Raw genomic sequence first — 20,097 nt, 5'->3', positions numbered from 1 at the left:
CGGGGAGGGGGCCTCGTCAGTCTAACAAAATCCCTTTCAAGCCATCTTTTTAAAGAAACTGAATATCTAAATTGATGCACATTAGCTGTGAAGTCGTTAAGCACTCTCGACGCGCGAGAAATCTCAACTGAAACCTACACAATTTCATTCGAAGCAAGAGCCTCGGTGGTAAAAAGAAAAAGAAAAGAAAAAAAGAGCGGGGGAAGCACTTTCCTTGGAACTTAATCTCAGGTATTTAGGACCGAGGTGTTAAATGAGGTTAGGACGGAGGTGTCAAGTAATTCTATTTTTTAAAAAACAACTTTGCTTTTTCCTTTGCATTGCAAATCGATTTGGCGCATCGGGTGCAGGGGAGCGAACAAATCCCCTGCGCTGCCTTAAGCGCCCTTTAAAATTTAAGAAAGTAGCCTAGACTGGCGCTCAGGCATTGTTATCGTTGGTGTCGGATGAGGAGAGATTTCATTTTTTAAAAAAAGTCAAACGACCCTGAAAAGGAAAATTTGCTTCATATAGGAGATTTGCCAGTGCGGGGAAATATTTTAGAACAGTAGCCTTTTCGGAGATGGTGGCTCCAATCTTTAAAATAGATGGAATTAAATTAAGAACGCGGATGCCTTTGCGCAACGGTTTCTGATTCGGCTTTAAACCGAATCAGACCTCGGATCCCACCGATCGCACCTCTCCCACCCGGCACCCACCCTACTCCTCGCGCTCCAGAATCGCCCCAGTTCCACCCGCGAAGGCGGACGCCAGAAGCCACCCCGAACTTCGCCGCGCTTCCCGGAGCCCCGCCGCGTCCTTACGGCGCTCTCCTCTGACTCTCCCATTGGCCCTCCCGAGCACAAGCCGGGCCGCCATTGGCGGAGAGCGCAGGGCGGAGGCGTGGCCAGCGAGGAGTAAAAACGGGCCTTCCGCAAGGGAAGTTTTGGAAACTTTTCTCCAGCCCTCGATGGGGAGTTCGCCTGGCGCGGGGCTTCTCGGAGGCTCCCTTCGCGCTGTGCTCCAGAGTGGCGCGCGCGTCGCCGGCACAGGAACCGTTTATTTGGATTCCGACGGCTTGTTTTTGTTTACACGCGCTCCGCTTTCACCCGGGACAAACGGAGCCGGCGGGTCGCCAGCCTTTGCGGGCAGAGACAGCGGAGCAAGCGAGAGCCCTGAGCGATAGCCTCCCTTCACCCCTTTCTTCTTACAAGATTATTGCTGTCATTCCCCTCCCTCCTTTGCGAAAATCTGCCTCTCCATCCGTCCGCTTGGCCTGTCGTCGCGCTTTTTTGTTTTTGCTTTTCAGAAAGAAAAAAAAAAACTTGGTACGCCGGTGCATTGATTGCGCTGCTCCTCCTTCCCAGAGCATCGTCGTCGCTTTTCTACCATGCGGGAGGAGATCCCAGCGACAGATCGCCGCGCAAGAGCTTGAGAGTTTCGACCATTTTGCAAAGCAGCTTCGGAGAATGTTTTGGCTCTGAGGAGGAGGAGGAGGAGGCCTCGCTCAGCGGAGGAGATTGGAGGGGGCGGGCGGGGGGCAGCGATTTGGTCTCCCGAGAACAACGCGACTAGGCCATAGGGGGGCACATTTCCCCCTTTCTTCTTCGCCTTCCCTCTACTAGATCTGACTTTGTTGTCGCTTTTTGGAGGGAGGGGAATTTTTTTTTGAAAAAACCGACGCCATGCAGGCCCGCTACTCCGTCTCAGACCCCAACGCCCTGGGAGTGGTCCCTTATCTGAGCGAGCAGAACTATTACCGGACGGCTGGGACTTACGGCAGCATGGCGGGCTCCATGGGGGTCTACCCGGGGCACCCCGACCAGTACGCGGCCGGTATGGGGCGCTCGTACGGGCCTTACCACCCTCACCAGCCCACGGCGCCCAAAGACTTGGTGAAGCCGCCCTACAGCTACATCGCCCTGATTACCATGGCGATCCAGAACGCGCCGGATAAGAAGATCACTTTGAACGGCATCTACCAGTTCATCATGGACCGCTTCCCTTTCTACCGGGAAAACAAGCAGGGCTGGCAAAACTCCATTCGCCACAACCTCTCGCTCAACGAGTGCTTCGTGAAGGTGCCTCGCGACGACAAGAAGCCGGGCAAAGGGAGCTACTGGACCCTCGATCCGGATTCTTACAATATGTTCGAGAACGGCAGCTTCCTCCGACGCCGCCGGCGCTTCAAGAAGAAAGACGTCTCCAAGGAGAAGGACGACACGCTCCGGGAAAGGCACCTCAAGGAGCCCCTGAAGGCCGCCGACGTCTCCAAGGACACGCCGCAGTCCAACAACGCCGGCAACGCCTCCTTGTCCGCCTCTGCCCCGCCGCCGCCTTCTTCCTCGGCCGCCCCGTCTGAGAAGAAGATCGTCATCAAGAGCGAGGCTTCCTCGCCGGACCTGCCCATCATCACCAAGGTAGAGACCCTCAGCCCGGAGAGCGGCAGCGCCCTGCAGGATAGCCCGCGGAGCGTGGCGTCCACGCCGTCGGTGTCCACCGAAAGCTCGCTGCCGGGTGATCCCCACCACCCGGGCGCCGGCACCAATGGGCTGTCGGGGTTCAGCGTGGAGAACATCATGACTCTACGGACTTCGCCGCCGGGCGAGCTCAGCCCCGTCAGCAGGACGGCCGGGATGGTGTCCTCCTTGCCCCTCGGGTACGCCCAGGCGCAAGCCCCGTCCATCTACAGCCAGGCCTGTAGCCAGGGGGGCTTGGGGGAGGCCGGTGGCAGCTACCAATGCAGCATGCGCGCCATGAGCCTCTACACGGGCGAGAGGAACGCTCACCTGTGTGTGCCCACCACCTTGGAGGAAGCCGCCGCCTCCATCTCGGAGCAGCAGCAAAGCAACGGCGCCTCTTCGCCCCTCACCTCCATGAATCTGGCCTCGGGAGGGGGGCAGCAGCAGGAGGGGACCCTCACCCCCAGCCACCACCACCATCATCACCATCATCACCACCACGCTCTCCCTCACCACCAAGCCGGCGGCCAAGCCACGGCCGCCGCCGCCTCCTGGTACCTGAACCACACGTCGGAGATCAACCACCACCTGCCCAGCCACGCCTTCGGGGCGCAACAGCAGAACTTCTCCAACGTGCGGGAAATGTTCAACACTCACCGGCTGGGGCTAGAGACCTCGACAGCGCTGAGCGAGCAACAGGTGAGCACCAACTCCACCTGCCAGATCCCCTATAGAGCTGCGCCCTCCATATACCGCCACACCACCACCCCTTATTCCTATGACTGCACTAAGTATTGATTGAGCGACTCCTGGGAAACACAAACAAACAAACAAACAAACAAACAAACAAAGGGAGGGGGTTTAAGCGAACCCTTCAGATTGGATAGAAGGAAATTAGCGCTGTGCTTTGTTTTTAAACGACATCTTATTCAAACGAAAGACTGGGGCGAAAAAGTGACCCGCCCCACAAAATAGAACTTTACGAACCCTAAAATCCCTGTTTGGGGTGTGCGCGCGTGCGTGCGAGGGGGTTGTTCTTCAGTGCCTTCTTTCAATTCAAGTTAATTATACTTGGGGGAGTTGAGGAGGCATCTTTTTAACGAAAGTTAAATATATTAGTAAAGGACAGTGGCAAAACTTATTTTGTGAAAAGAAAAAAGGACGGTGATCTCGGATAATGTTAACTTATAGAGAATCACCATTTCCACAACGACCATTTATAGGGTTTTTTTGAAAGGGAAAGAAATAATTATAGATACAGCTATATAAAAGTATACGTTTTGGTGTTGGGGGTTTTGGGGGGGTTTGTTTTTTTGGAGGGGCGTTTCTGTTTATTGCGTTGTAAATATGTGTGGAAATCAGGCTTAAGTGGAGAGCCATTATTAATATAATATTTAAAGTTGAGTTCACTGGATTATTCCTTTAAAAAATTCCCATGTTGCCCATCTTTTTCCTTCTGTAAAATTAATGATCAGTACATGTCCTCCTGTTTTCTTCGGGTTTTGTGAACAAATACGCATCAAAAGTCCCTTTTCCCTTTTAAAAGTGAATTACAAAAAAATGAATAATTTATTGTTGTTTCCCCTTGATGAACTGTTGTGGATGGGAAGTATTGGAAAACACACATTTTTTTAAAGAGTAAAGTATCTGATACTTTCAGTAGAAAAACAGAGATAGAAAACAACAAGTGTGTGATTTTTTTAAAAAAAATGTAAAATAGATTTCCCACTCTGAACTGATCCTTTAAAAACAGACAAAATGCATTTAGGGAAAAAACACATTCTCTTTGAATTCTCTGTCACGTTTGTTTTGTCTTATGTGGTCTTAATTGTTGTACTCATTCTTGGAAAAAAATAAATAAATCCGTGCTGTTTATTTCTCCTCAAAAAGTCTGCCGCATGTTTGTGTGAATTTCTGCAGTTTTCCTGCTTACAGCCCTCTTCCCCTTCCACTCTCCACCCTTCGAAAATATGATAAGAAAAACGAAGTGCAGGCCTGCAAGGCAGCTGAGGAGATGGGGGGGGGGGGAATCGAGACCAGGGAGGTCTCTGAGAGGCGCGTCACTTGTGAATGGTCTTGACACGGGATCAGGACAAGAACGGCCCCAGGCAATGTAGGGTTAGCCTTCGAAGTTCAAAACCCGGTTTAAAGCTGCAATTCTAAATATGTTTCATGGACAGTAACCCCAACGGATGCCTTGACTCTCGCTTCCGAGTAAAATCGCCCTCCAGAGTTGCGCTAGGGTCACTTGTGGATAAGTGCGAAGCGGTCGGAACGAAAATCGCTGTCGCGCTTAGGAGCAATCCTAACGCTCTTTACCTGGGAGTAAGCCCCAATGAATTTTATGGGACTTCCTTTTGAGTAGTTAACATCCCGCCGTTGGAGAGCTTTAGTGTAGCTCCTAATGAAGAGGAATAATAATACTGTAATAATAATAATAATAATAATAATAATAATAATAATAATAATAATAATAATACTGTAATAAAAATAATAATAGAATAAAAATCCCCTAGCAATGGGGGGGGGGGGGTTCCCGCCACAGATGTAATAAATCGGAGTGAAACCCATTCCCCAACGAGAGGAATTGAAACATTCACTACCCCGATTCTTAAATCCACCGGCTTCCAGACAAAATAATATAGATTTTAAAAAAATTAAAGCAGGCAATGTAACGCTTATTTTTTAAATGAAGCAGTTTAATTATGCTATCCTACACCCTTTTTCATTCTCTTTGTCCCCCGTCCCCACTTTATTTTCGGGTAGATTATTTTCTATTCATTTACCCCCCCTGCCTTTATTCCGGCTTGGGCTGGAAGACAAAAGAAGAAGAAAATATTCTGGTTTCCTAAGTTAGTTCCGAAATCTTGATGTCTATATGTAATAATAGTAGTAGTAGTAGTAGTAGTAGTAGTAGTAGTAGCTTTTATATCTCGGTGCTTAGATAAACGAACATTGTCATTGCTTGTGTTTTAAATGTGTCACACACAGGAGAATGCCCATGGGAGGTCACCTGGGTTTTGTTCTCCACATCCCCCCAAAAAGCTGCGCTACAACACTTTTCGAATTAACATCCCGATTTGAATTAATAGATTCGAAGTAGTGTCCCGATTGCGATACGATTTATCAGCTGGCAAGCAGCTCTACGGATTTAATACCTGGGTCTGATTTCCAAGGAAAGGCTGTTTGAATAGGATCCCCTAGACCGCTTACTGGGAAGCAAGTCTCACTAAACTAAATGGGATCTGCTAAATGGGATCAAGGACTGCAGTCCTGCAAGCGAATCCCTCTGCAGCTCCGTAGCTTCCGCCTCGAAGGGAGAATCCCACGAAGTTCCATAGGACTTTCCTACCACGTCCAAGGAATTGCGTCCTTAACCAAAATCTGTGTCAGCTCAATAGGAATATCTTAAAGGAGGTTAGATCGGTAAGCTTCGCCCTGGAATCCCCATTCCCTTATACCTCCTTGAGCACCACTGCTGTTTAATACTACTACTACTACTACTACTACTACTAATAATAATAATAGGCGTAGCCAGGATTTTTGTTGGGGGGAGGGAAGCAAGCCTTTTGTCGGGCGGGGCAGGCCTATTTTTAGGGGGGGGGGCAGAACCTCAGCTATGTATTTTTATTGATTTTCATTGATTGGGGACGCAGCTGCCCCTCCGTGCCCCTCCTTGGCTACGCCCATGATGATAATACACACGTACGTAATGTGTTTCTGAGCATGGATAAAGCGCTACTCTTTTCCGCTAGCCTGCAAGCATTTTGCAACAATGGCGAAGTGTCTGTGTTTGTGAAGGATAGGCTGGTAGTGAAGAAAGGCAACATACATTTGAGTCGCGGTGGGTCTCCGCTTAGAAGGTAAATTGTTATTTCTTAACCTGCAGGATTAAGAATCAAGTACAGCCGCTAGCTCCGGCCACATTTCAAATCAGTGGGGGGTTGGGGGTTGGGTTGGGTTTAAAAAGATGTTTAGGGTGGGGTGCTAGATACTGGAATCTCTTGTTTTCTCTTCTCTTTCCTTTTTAAAAAAATAAAAAATCTGTTTTTTAAAAACTGTTTGCCCTAGTTATTAGTAACCCCCTTTCCACGCAAAATCCAATATTTGGATGGATTTTAACTGATTTCAAGACTTCCGTGGAAGAGAATAAAGGTGGACAGTTTGGGGCAGGTGGGGAAGAGCTATAGCAAAGAAATACATCTAAAGAATAAAAGTACTGTATGGGAGGGAGGGGCAGGGTGTACCCCAGGTTTAGGAATGTGTGGCCCTCTAGATGTTGTTGAACTCCAACTCCCATCAGCCCCAGCCAGCGGACTAAAAAGGGAAGATGGGAACTGTAGTAAAAAACAAGCAAGCAAGCAAGCAAGCAAGCAAGCAAGCAAGCAAGCAAGCAAGCGAGCAAGCATGCAAGCAAGCAAGCAAGCAAGCAAGCAAGCAAGCAAGCAAGCAAGCAAACAAACAAAAAACACCTTCTGAAGGGCCAGTTTCTCCATCTCTAGTTATAAAACCTCTTTTGGTGGGATATGGCAACCTCTCTGCTTCCACCTGTAATAATGGGGACAATCTACTGGTCTACCTTGCAGGGCTGTGTTGAGGACGGCTGAAAGAAATGCATGGCAGAACTAGGCGTAGGGGAAGGCACTAGTTGGTTTTTGATGGGCAGCCCAGTGCCTGCAGATTGCGAGAATTCTTGCGAAGAATCTGGTCTCAGCCAAGCTAGGCGTCTGTTATACTCTTAACCAAGAGTGTATGTTTAGGATCACATACAAGTACAAATCAGTTGTGCCTTTTTAGAGTTTCAAGCATAAAAGGAGCTTCATAGGTTCCTCTGGTGAGGTGTTGAGGAACCTTTAGTGACTCAGTTATTTATGGACTGCAACTCCTATCATCCCTGACCATTCGCCACACTAGCTAGGGCTGATGGGAGCTGGAGTCCAACCTGGTTTTCACAGTGGCTGCCCAGATGCCTCTGGAAAGCCAAGAAGCAGGACCTGAAAGGAACAGACCTCCCCTGTGGTTTGCAACTTGTATTATACAGAGGGATACTTCTTTTATATGTGACGGCTCCATTTAGCTATCATGAAGGAAAGCTATTGGCAGACTCTCCTCTTCCATGAAGTTGGCCAATGCTGCTTTTAAAGCTGCCACCACATCTTGTGGCAGTGAATTCCATAGCAGTCTGTAAAAGAGCATTTTCTTTTATGCATCCCGCATTGACATAATTAGATGACTCCAGATTTGTGCATTATAAGAGATAAAAACTGTGCTCTGTTTACTTCTGCCATGTTTATAACCATGTTCCATGTCCTCGTTTAGTTGTCATTCCTCTCAAACCCCAAACCATTTTGCCTTTCCTTCTAGGGAAAGCCCGAAACCCATTTGGTTGCTTTCTTCTGTGTTTTCCCCAGTTCTGTGACACATCCTGTTCAAGCAAAGAGAGTACTGAATAGTCACTCTTACTTTGAAAATACAACACACAGTAGTGGATCCTGGAATTTCTTTTAAACAACAAATCCAGACCCCTCAAGATTAAATGTAGACTGTCCCTGATATATGGGAAGCATTTAAGGGAAAGTGCTATATAATTGCCAAGTTCTTAAAATCCCTGTATCTAGTCTATTCATTTGCCTATCTATCCATGATTTACTACCTGCCTAAGCGTGTATACCCAGACGTACTTTTACTGAAGGAGAATTTCTCTCAAGTAAATGGCCACAGAATAGTGGGTCTCACAATTTTATCGAGACAGTAAACTTAAATTGGTTCAGAGAGGAGCTCAGTTTGTTAGGGAGGAGGGAATTTATAATAATCAAAGATGTACATTTAGGACACACTTGTTAATATTTTCAGGGTATTTATTTTGGCCCAGGTATTGTAATTAGAGAATTGTTAAAAAATCAAGCATGACCTTTTCTTTTAATAAACATGAATGTTTCCGTTTATTAAATTGTTGTCTTATTTTCAAAATATTTTAGAGAGGTTTTGTCTATTTGCCCATTTGTTTAAATTGAAGAACTTGGAACCAGTCAATTAAAATTCCCTGCTTTATTATAGGATCCAAAATGTTTACTATCTAATACAGCAATCTAGTTGTAGCTCCTATTTTGGGGATAATTAGCACATTTATTTCTCATGGAGCCCTTTAGGATCATAGCAAAAGAAGGAGAGAATACTCTATTAGCTACCTACTGATATTCCTTATACCAGGACTTTGGGTGCAAGTCACATCCCAAAATGATAAAGAATTGTAATAATTGCAATAGGCTGCTCACAGCTTTCTCTCTTGAGGGTCCCCCTCTCAGTCTTCTCTTCAGGAACTCCTGAAAAAGCAGAACTTTTTTATATTTAAAAATACTGTTATACAACCATCCCTGCCTCAAATAACTGCTACAATTAAAGAATGAATAGTTCTTGGATTGCAAAGTTCCACTGATTGCAGCAGCAATGGGAATCAACTTCTTGCTTTCATCCTACCCTCTTCTATGTGTTTACTTCTGCCCTGCTCAATTTCATGTTTTAAACATTGGGTTATGGAGGTTCTGGGTTTAAAGCCAACATTAGCCTAAGAATTTTGCTCTTGTTGTTCAGCTGGAAACTTTGGCTGAATTCCCATGCTTGATGTGGGCCAGTGGCAATGGTGGTGGAGGAAGGAGGCCCACCCTTCAATTTAAATTTTAAAAAGTGAGATGATTAGTTACGATTATTATTAACCGCTGAGCGGACCTAGCTTCAGTCAGGGATGGGGAAACCTGTGGCACTCCAGATGTTGATGGACTACAACTCCCATCAACCCCAGATAGCATACTCAATGGTTAGGGATGAGGGAACTGCAGCCAAGAAACAGGAAGCCACAGATTCCCCATCCTTGGTGTGTGGTAGGACAGTTCCAGCCCATCCCCCCCATCCTTGTCTGTTATGCAGCTTGTGGCCCCCGCTTTGCAGGAGGTGAAATAATGCCGATGGTACCTCTCAGCATGTGCAGACTGCTTCCCTCAAGTATTAGATAGCTGTCATTCAGAGGAAATTCTCTGAGACAACTCCATGAATTTAAGGCAAGCTCCACAATCCATCACTCCCAAAAGTCTTGTACCTTGAAGACTGAAATTTAAAATAAGTGTGTTTGTGTACACAAACCCTCTTTGTCAGATGCATGAAGTGAAATCTTAGTTGGTGGACATATAAAGGATAGAATTGTCAGGTGGGAGTTGAATGCCAATGAGATGTGAAAATTACAGTGCGAGTCAATAAGAAAGGAAATAAATAGCCCTGGAATATTGCTTGAAGTCAGACAATTCTTTCTAGAGGAACTGTTGAATCCATTAGGGCTGATTTTCCCCTGCCAAAGGAAGGACCTGATAATGGTTGATTTTACAATAGAGCATCCAAGGGGTGACCTGGTGATCCCTGGACTTGACTGGATTTTTTTCCTACTCCTAGCAAAGGAGGATTTTATAGCTTTCTCACAAATGGGGCATTCAGCAGTACAATTCAGGTAATCATGGGACATACTATGTTGCACATGCAACTGAGTCAAAATCACTTGATTTTTCAATCCTTGGTGATTCACATTTGCATGTGTGAACAGACTCTGTTCAGAAAGGTGATATTGGAGGTGACATGAACGTTTGATCTGTTATACGTGATCGGTGACGCTGGCTCAATTATATGCAATTTGATGCTGGTAATGGCTGGCTTTTTGTGCTGACGACTGTAATATATTTTACCACCTTATATACCTTTTCAAATTACCTTTCTTTCCCCTTAAACATACTTTTATCCTCTTCCCAACACCATCTTTGTTTCTTTGAAAAATGCAGAACTGTTATTGCTGAAATCTTATTTGAGGCAGTGGCACTGGATGTGTTCCTGCACCAGGTTTCTAAAGTATAAAAAGTTCAGGATATTTTTTTTGGGGGGGGGACACACTCCCAGTGGACATTCAAATTCATTTCTAATGAAAGAAGGCCTGCTTTTGTTTTACTGTTGCTGATACCTAGATTTAAGTTTTAACTAGAATCAATTCAACTAAAAATGCAATGGTTTGGTGTTTCGGTTCAGTCTTAATTACTCTGTTGCTTGGAGGTAAATCCCAGTGATTTCAATGCAATATGCTTCCCATGATGGATGCTTAAGATTACAGCCTCCTTTTATCCCTGCCTACAAGAGATTTCATCCATATAAGCCTAAACTGCTGAAGTCTTTTTCCTTCCTTCTTTTTTTAAAACAGTCCTCCAGTTCTTCTCTCCCTGCCTCCGAGTGACAAAAGCTTTCACCATTTACTTCCAGTTATTATTATTTTTTTCTCCTTGAAGGAGACAACTAAATTTAGATTTCAGTGACAGGAAAGCCAAATAATAATTTTAAATGTAAACCCCAAGTTTTAAAAGGGAACAAGTTTTAAAATCTAAAACCAAGTTTTAAAAGGAAACACGGCCCCCACGCCTGAGGAAATGTTGGATATGTTCCGTGTCAACCTTAATTTCTGCTTAAAAGTGAGTCACTAGCTGTAGTATTATTGGACCAAGCTGATTGCTGTAGCTGCATTTGGGTTGTATTTTTGTTCAGAAAGTAAATAAATCCTGGGAAACTTGGGGGTGAGCAGACAAAGATAATAAAACCACCCAAACTGCTCTATCAACAGTATGCATATATCGTAGCTAGTTCAGTAGTTATTAATGATGGTATTCATTATTGTTGTTTAAATTTGTATACCGTCTTTCATCCTAAGATCACAGGGCGACTCACAACATAAAAATACAACATAAGAACACAAATACATAAAACAAAAACAAACCAATAACCTCCCTTCCTACATTTTTTTTTTTTAAATTAAAGAAGAGGCACAGTTGCTACTATGATAGCTAAATGAAACCTCCGCTTTCAGAAGAAACATACATTTGAATATCAGATTCTGTGCACAATCAGTGGGATGTTGAACTGGCTGCTGGTGGAAACAAATTGCATTAACTCCTTAGCCTTCAATGGATGGGTTGGGAGTCCCGACCCACTGCCAGGTTGCGGCCTGATGTAAGATGGGTCGCAACAGCAATATAACCACCATAGAAATATATAGGAAAGAATTAACCAACAGTGTGAAAAAGCTGAAGACTTCTGCTTTAGCTAGATGGGACCTGGGGTTAGATCCAGCAGAATTCAGATTGTAAGAGAACGGGCCCTTCCCTTCCACTCTACTTACCCCATAGTCATCCTCTAGACAAATAGCTGGAATTGTGAGTGTGCAGGAAGTAGCCTGTCACCAGGGGGTAGGGGGAGTACAATAATAGGACGGATTCTTGTACAAAGCCTACAATGGCTGTGTCCATTTCACAGATGGTCAAGCTCCTGCTTTCAGTTAGGCTCTGATTTCTAACAAAGGAAAGTTTACAACATCTGGAGCTTTTTTTGTTTAGACAAAAGGCAAGTAAGGAGACCTGCTAGTGATGAATAAAATTATGCATGGTTTGGATTATGAGATCTTCCCCTACTCTCTCTCCCCAATATAATACTAGAACGTGGGGCCATGCAGTAAATCTGAATATTCAGGACAGGCAAAACATGGTGCTTCTTCATACAGAACATAGTTAAGACTATGGCATTTGCTATAGCAAGATGCAGGGCTGGATGGTTTTAAAAAGAGGTTAGACAGATTCATGGAGGAGAAGGCTGTACCTGATGGTTATGTTCTGTCTCCAGTGTCAGAGGCAATATATACCACTGGGAATTGCAAGTGGGGAAAGTGCTCTTGCACTCGCCTAGGTCCTCCTCAAGAGCTTCCATTAAGCACCAGGTTGGCCACTGTGAGAGCAGGATGCTGGGATGGATGCACCTTTGAGCTGATCCAACAGGGCTCTTCTGATTCTCCTGTGATGCTACCTGACATCTCTGCAGACCAAGCAGTTTTTTCAAAACCTGACCAGGGTCTGCCTACTTAAGATGACAGGATGTGGGTCTTGCCCTCCTTACACTGGCGGAATGGCTGTAGGGAGACGAAGCCTTCCTTGGAGAACAATGGCTTGTTTGTTACTCCGGGGTCTATAAGACTCTGCCTCTCTGCCTCCTCCATGGACTTTGAGTTTATTTTGGCCTCGCAGAGCCTGTGCAAGGGAATATCAAGAAATCCAAATGCCAAACTCACTTAGAACTTTAGACACGAGGAGCAGGGGGAGTAAGAAGTGTCTATCCCCCCCCCGCCACCCCATCCCAATTTAATCTGGCAAAGTATGTCCTGACAAACAATGGGAGCTTTTTTGTATCATGTGTCTGTTTCCAGTGCTGTCAGCCAAAGCAACAAACAACAGCGCTTCCTCCCTGTTACATGACAGAAGAGGGTTTTAACTGATTCTTTTAGAAATTCACCTGCTGTGAATTAAAGGAAGGGATACAGCCAATGGGGGTTCCTTGATTGCTCACTTTAGGAAACATACGGGTCACCTGCTACAGGGCATTGCTGGGTCCTTTTTGCAAGCCAGTTTAAGAGCATAAGAAGCTGTCTTAGAGTCAGATACTTGGACTCTAGCCTGATCAGTACTGGCTACACAGACTGGTAGCAGCTCTCCAGGGTTTCCGACAGTGAATCTCTCTCAGTCATATATTGAGATGCTGGGAATTGAACCAGGGAACTTTTGAACTCTGGTCATACCCTGCACCTCAGCATAATTGCCTGGCTGAAAAGCTGAGCCCCTGGCGGACTGGAGCTCAGAGACAGAAAACTTGCTTGTCGTGCAGAAGGTCCCAGCTTCAGTTCCCAGCATCTCTGGTTAAAAAGGATCAGATTATAATTATTTGAAAATATGCTGGGAGTACAAAATGCAGAATGAAGCATATTACCACATGTGGTGGACATGTCTTTATGCACAAAAGTACTGGAATATTATAATTAGAAGAATAACAAAAACATGGAAATGTGAAGTTCCCTTAGATCCAGTGCTGACACTGCTGAACAAAAAACACCCATCATAAAGAGACAACAAAAGAAACATACATCCTCTCTGTTAACTAACTTCTTAAAAGTGTCTTCAGTAGCTGCCTAAATAACAAGACTCTGGACACTTGTCTAATTTCAGCTGGTACCTTATTCCAGAGGGATGGAGCTGTAACATTAAAAGCCCAGTTTCTAGTACAAACTAAGTGCACTCCGGGACATGCAGGGCTGTCAGACCCATCTGTGAAGTGCAGTCTCTTAGGTAACCAGATCCCAAGTTCTTTAAGGCTTTAGATGCTAAAAGCAGTTCAGGCCAGGCTGATCTTTCCTTGCTGGTGTTCTTCCTGAATAGCAATCAGTGGTCCTTCGGCTGATGGGGGCGACCACAGTGTTCTCTCTTCCTTGCTTTTGCAAGTGGCATTTGGAGCAGAATCTTCTTTCTGGCAAGGAAGCTCCTTGGATGGGTTCAGACAATGCACATTTAATCAATAGATAAATGGACTAAAAAAATCATAAGATTTAACCAGATTGTAGCTCTAGTTAGGAGAGTTGGTGGTCTGCTATTCTTATTCAGTACTTTATTCAGCAATCTATTAACACAATTACTGTTGTTATTACTACTAATAATAAACCTGACTATTTACACAGCATTGTACCCAGAAAAAAATGCCTTTTGACAGTTTTCCTTCCCAACCACCATGTGAGAAGCTTCACTAGTGCTTGCATTTTTACAAATTGTAGAAAACCGAGGCTGGGGGCATATGCCTTGCCTCAGTTTATGAGATTTGCACCCAGGTCCTGCAAATCCAGTGCTTGTTACCACAGCTGCAACAATTATTTAATGGCAACTTCTTCAGTTGTTACAACCACAGAAACATTTATAGAGTAGTTCAGAATATTTTAAAGCAAGGCTGAGCAGAAAAGATCTTCTGGTCAATCCCAATAATTTGCAATAGATCACCAAGGGTTTCCATTTCTTAATTGTCTAGGAATAGCAGCACCGAGAGGATGTTTCTTACCTAAATAAGGTTGCTGAAATGAAGAAAGCAGCAATTTTGCGAGTGAAAGGCCATGCACTCAACTCAGTCCTGATAAACAAATTCTTGGGGTTCAGAATGTTCTCAGAAGGACCCTCCCTTAAAAAAAAATCTAAATATGTCTTTTGCACATGGTTCCCGTGTGCAGATATTGGATTTTTAGTAACAAACCAACCCCAAAGCTTATAAGATAAACTTGATGTCTGCCCACCCCCTGCTCTAAAGTTCTTCACATGCATGTAAAGGTAAAGGTAAAGGGACCCCTGACCATTAGGTTGGCAGGAGCAATGGGAGCTCACCCCGTCACGGGGATTTGAACCGCCTACCTTCTGATCGGCAAGTCCTATGTTACTATTCACCCCCATATTGAAGATGTGGGAGAGGACTGAGGCTGTGAGAAGCTGGTTTGCCTAGTAAGTTTGTGGCTAAGGCAGCCTTTAAACCAGGGATTTTATAGCTCAGGCTTCTGAGCCACGGAGCTATATCAGCTCTCTTACAGAAGCAGTGTGGTGTAGCAGTTAAGGATGCCCATTGAGGGAGGTTCAGCTGAACTCCTCACTTAGCCAGGAAAGCCACTAGGCAACATTGGACCAGTTACTTCCTCTTCTCTCTCCCTCCCTCTTTTTCTTTCACCTACCTCACAGGGTTGATGTGAAGAGAAAAATGTCAGCTGCCTCGAGTTCCTTGAAAGGAAAGGTGCCAAATACATATGTACTAATTTCATGTTAATTTTATGATGATTCAAAGCCACATTAAAAAGATGATGGGCAAGATAATTTCTAGAGCATTTTTTGGAGGCTCAAAATGCCATACTATTTTATTCTGCTCATACACTCCAGGTTCTTACTATTGTTATCTATTTGTTTCATTTTTATACCCCCCCCACTTTCCCTCATGGGAGTTCAGAGTGATGAAATGACATCAAAACACAATCTATACATCATCTTTGAAAATACATTATTCAACACTAAATGCAAGTCCAGTCGTACCTTGGTTCTTGAACGGCTTGTGACTCAAAAATTTTGGCTCCCGAACGCCGCAAACCCAGAAGTAAGTGTTCCAGTTTGTGAACTTTATTGGGCAGCCAAATGTCCGACGTGGCTTCCGTAGCTTCTGATTGAGTGCAGGAAGCTCCTGCAGCCAATGCGAAGCAGCACCTTGGTTTCCAAAAGTTTTCAGAAGTCAAACGGACTTCCGGAATGGATTCTGTTTGAGAACCAAGGTACGACTGTAAAGTCAAGACTGCAATATACTGGGGATGAGGTGGGGGGCTAGTAGTCCTCCAGATTTTGCTGGATTCCAATTGCTATAAGGCCCCGGCAGTATCAGAGGTGCCGACTTAAGACAAGGTGGACTTGTATTCTGGTGAACTGGATTCGATTCCCCACTCCTCCATATGCAGCTGCTGGGTAACCTTGGGCTAGTCACACTTCTCTGAAGTCTCTCAGCCTCACTCACCTCACAGAGTGTTTGTTGTGGGGGAGGAAGGGAAAGGAGAATGTTAGCCGCTTTGAGACTCCTTAGGGTAGTGATAAAGCGGGATATCAAATCCAAACTACTCTTCTTCTTCTTCTTCTTCTTCTTCTTCTTCTTCTTCTTCTTCTTCTTCTTCTTCTTCTTCTTCTTCTTCTTCTCCTCCCCACCCCACACAATCCATCACATGATGCAGTGCACTCACACCATTTGAATGGCAATGCCCAGCAACTTTGGGGGGCATGGCCCCCTCAAATATTTTAGGGGGGCGGTGAGGCCTTCGTCCCCTAGAAGTTGGCTCCTATGGCCAGTAGTCAGGGATGATGGGACTTGTAGTTCAGCAAAACATCTGGAGGTTAGCAACTCATGCCACAGACATTTGTGTTTCAAAAGTCCACAAGAACAAACATGCCTTTAGCCCACAAATAAATGTGAACAATGTAGGAAGCAGGTGCACTTCCCCAGGGAGGCAGTTCCAGAAACAGTGCCACCGCGGAGAAGGACCTGTCCCAAGCCATACTCACTGGCTGTGCCATGAACCGGACTTTGCTGCAGACCTCAAAGCACTGGCAGGCAGGAATTGGGGGAGGTGAACCTGCAAGTACTTGGTCCCTGTGCCATTTAGGGCTTTGTACAGGAGCACTACAATCTTGAATTATTGCTGATTATGATATGATAGTAATATTTTAATTGATTTTAATTGATTTCATGAGATTGATATACTACTTGTTTTTTTAGTAAAAAAATCTCTCAAAGCAATCTGCTTTTTTTTTTAATTAACAGGAAAAATAGTTGAAAACAACTATTTAAAACATTTTTTAAAAATAAAATCAATTACAAATTAAGAACAGATAAAATATACAAAAGCTTTCTACATATCTGGGCAGGCTTGCCTAAATGGAGATGTTTTTAGCAGGCACTGAAAAGAGTGCAGTGAAGGCATCTGCATGATGTCAATAGGCAGGAAGTTCCAAAGTGTGGGTGGTGCCAAACTAGTACTAATATTAATTCAGTTAGATTAAATTGGCCCCCTCTGGCATGTGAGGGGGCCAGTTTAATTAAATCATATGATTTGTATGATTTTACATTTGAATAACTGGCATTAATAATTGTATTAATTGGGCACAATTGGTATTGTCATAATGAGGCTGCTACTGGAATGATATTGGAAAATCAATCAAAAAATATATTAAACAATAATAATAATTCAGTTAATGAGAAGCACAGTGTTTCTCGAACTCTTGTTAGCTGGAAATAAAAGGTACTGGAGCAATGAAATTCATTATATCCTTCTTTGTAATTAAGACTACCTATCCGTGCACCCCCACTATAGAATTATCCTCCTGTCTGGGAGAAACTGAATGGAAATGGTAAGGCTGTATTCCTGGCAGAGGACAGCAGGCTGGTCTAGGGGAAGTTTCTTTGGGCTCTCCAGGGATGGCAACTTGAATGGAATATTGGGGGGCCCAGGTAAGCCCCGCCCCACATAACATGGTACAAACACAATTTGAATGGCAATGCCCATCAACTTAGGGGGTGAAAGATTTTCTCAAATATTTTATGGGGAGGGGGGGTGAAGACCCCTCAGCGACTTGGCTGCTATGGGGCTCTCCAAAACATTTCCATTCATTTAGTGAAGTGGAAGGGCAGTAGTTCAGTGGTAGCGCATCTGCTTTGCATTGCATTAGTTTTGGGGTTCAATCTCCCGCTGCTTGAATCCAAATAGTGCGGTTCTCTGTATAGGCAAGGGACCTAGATGGATCAATGCTTGGACTCTGCAGAACTTTAATGTCCAACTCCATCCAACTCACAACCCCCCTCCCAGGTATCAGCCAGAGTGCAGGGGCAAAACTAGGCTTTATTTCACCCGGGTCAAAGATTCAGCTTGGCATCCCTCCACTCACATCTGCGGGAATACCCACACAGACTGGGAGCTTCAGTGACAAGCATTGGGACCCCGCTGGAGGCTCCACCCCCGTAGCTATTTCCCATATGTCGTCTACCCATGGGCGTACCCAAGGGGGGACAGCCGCCCCCTAGATCCACAAATATTATTGAAAGTACTCAATTATCTAAGGTTCTGTCTCCCCAGCAGAAGCCCCCCCCCCCGCAATTTCCTATTTATGGGGTATTACCCCTGATTTCCCAAGAAAAGCTCACAACTTTGGCAGGCTAAGCCCATGCGTCTAACTAGATATACCAGAGATTTCACCTGGGAACTTTTGCGTGCAAAGCAAGTAACTGACCGTCGAGCGACGACCTTTTCCTATTTCTCTGCCCGCTGATCATTTCCAAGGAATGAAGCCGGCTTCAGTGGAAGCTTTGGAAACTCTTTGTGCTCCTAAGTGCGGTGGCTGCTACTGATGTTCAAAGGGAAAGCTCTTTGCGTATGCTCAGAAACCATTTATCCACGCCTTTCTTCTTATTGTGTTTTTTTAAAAAATGTAACTTCCCTCTCTCTTCAGCCACAAGGCGTTCTAGTCAATTTCATTCATTTTCGGTAATGGAGAAGAGATATTAAATTAGCCAATCACAAGCTCGGAGGCCTTTGATTGGTGTCCTGAGTGTCTCTAGTGTGTTACCGTATTTCTCCTCATTCTAGGAAACTGCCGCATCCCCCCCCCCCCTTTTTAAGTGTCCCATCCAACCCACCCTTACAAACGTGGCCAGCGTCATTTCTCTCCGGAGTCGCGTGCAAACCTGCTCCTAAATCCGACTACCCTGCGGTCTAAAGGAGTATTATTTATTATGGTCCTTTTTGAAACCTTCCACCACCCCTTTCGTCGCGGAGAGAGCGCCGATATTCCAGCAGTCTTTCCCACGAAAGTGTTAGGCAGAGAGAAAAAAAGGAGAGATGGTAACTTCCTTGGGGACTTCACTTCGGTTTCCCCGCGATCTGAGCTCCGGAGCCAGCTGAGGAGCCAGAACCACCCGGAACTTTGATCCGCATTCACTTTTATGATCCGAATTGATGTTCAGTGGGGAGCGGGAGGGGATACTTCGAACGACTGGCTCCTGAGTCAAGATTCTCTTTTCACCAATCTCGCCCCACGCCCTGGCTGCCCTTACACAGCAGATGCTCTCCGGTCCTCAATCATGGAAACCCCACCGAAATCATTAAGTGGACTTAATTGCTTAATATGTTCAGGAGTAGGAATCTGGTGGATTCATGAAGACTGAAGAGGAGGCAGCCGCACCCATTCGATCCACTCTTTCCCTCTTGCTTTTTAATTTTGACATTCTTTCCTCAAAAAGTAATCCCATTTATTTTAACAGAATTTATTTCCGGGTAAGTGTGCTTGGCACTGTGGGTGGAATGTTTTTCTTCTCCCTTTTTTCTTCCATGAATTTGGATTTTAAACCCACGTGTTTCCCCTCTGCACGTGCAAGCTCTGAAATGGGCATATTACATTATGGATGTATGTTTACCTGTGTTCTTAATAGGTATTATTTATTTCATACCCATCTAGTAGTCATTCTGTTTTTATTTATCCTTCAAATATTTAATAAAGCACAAGGGGTTTTGACGTGCACTCAGCTTTTGATGTTCACAGCTTTGGCGCTGCTTTCAAAGCAGCCCTCTCAAGCTTAAAACTATTTCAGTAATGATGCAAGTAAATGGATTAGCAAATATAAGAGGTTTGCATCATACCTAACCATAATGGATACTCAAATATTAAATGTGCTGCTGCTGCTTCTCTCTCTCTCTCTCTCTCTGTGTGTGTGTAAACACATACATACAAGTTGCAATTCTATGCACGGATCTTTGGGAGTAAATCCCATTGATAGCACATCAGCTGGGGAGTAAAACTCATTGAAATTAATGGGTTTTCTTCTAAGTAAATGTGCATAGGACTGGGCTGATAAACATATCATTAAGTGCCTGCACACACAGTCTCAAAAGTGTGTGTGTGTGTATCTCATGATTTTCTGTTTCTCAAATGATAGGAAAACTAAATACATTTATATACTTTGTCAAAAAATTACAGGGTGGTTTACAAATAGAATACAAATGTCAATACATTACTTAACATCAAACATAACATAACACAGAAAACATAACATAACATAACATAACATCATAACATAACATCTAGACAAGATAAAAATCAAAACAGTTATGTAGATACAATTATAATAATGTGGAATGCATAATAAAATGCAGATTCTTGTAACAGCAGCAGTAGCATAAAAAATAAAAGAGGGAAAAATCAGCAGCAGA

General features: G+C 44.5%; 2 protein-coding genes and 1 long non-coding RNA gene across 4 annotated transcripts in view; 2 read left to right on the top strand and 1 right to left on the bottom strand.

Annotated features, from left to right (window-relative positions):
• Positions 1-20,097, top strand: part of FOXL1 (forkhead box L1) — a 31,724-nt gene that overhangs the window by 1,855 nt on the left and 9,772 nt on the right. The window lies entirely within an intron of this gene.
• On the top strand, positions 894-19,800 carry FOXC2 (forkhead box C2). 2 transcript variants are annotated; one of them, XM_083752990.1, is made up of 2 exons: positions 894-3,140; positions 18,667-19,800. In XM_083752990.1, the coding sequence occupies exons 1-2, from the start codon at positions 1,665-1,667 to the stop codon at positions 18,706-18,708; spliced, it is 1,518 nt and encodes a 505-aa protein (XP_083609116.1). In that variant the 5' UTR covers positions 894-1,664; the 3' UTR covers positions 18,709-19,800. The 2 variants fall into 2 exon arrangements, with proteins under 2 accessions (XP_083609116.1, XP_083609115.1); XM_083752989.1 differs by lacking the exon at positions 18,667-19,800 and adding an exon at positions 6,197-6,313.
• On the bottom strand, positions 7,389-12,287 carry LOC310851021. Its single transcript, XR_014567538.1, has 3 exons — positions 11,340-12,287; positions 8,717-8,764; positions 7,389-7,866 (listed from the first exon to the last, which is right to left on the bottom strand). It is a non-coding gene; the product is annotated as an uncharacterized lncRNA (long non-coding RNA).

This window comes from Podarcis gaigeae (genome assembly GCF_964106915.1).
Source record: "Podarcis gaigeae genome assembly, chromosome: 8".
In the NCBI taxonomy this organism is placed as follows: Eukaryota; Metazoa; Chordata; class Lepidosauria; order Squamata; family Lacertidae; genus Podarcis; species Podarcis gaigeae.
The sequence above is the reverse complement of the archived record's forward strand: the minus strand, read 5'-3'. Positions and strand labels throughout refer to the sequence as shown.

Bases quoted from the DNA above. Each gene is read 5' to 3' on its own strand.
- FOXC2 (XM_083752989.1), top strand. From the start codon at position 1,665: ATGCAGGCCCGCTACTCCGTCTCAGACCCCAACGCCCTGGGAGTGGTC. The intron at 3,141-6,196 runs GTGAGCACCAAC...CTTTTCCGCTAG, and splicing joins CAGCGCTGAGCGAGCAACAG to CCTGCAAGCATTTTGCAACA.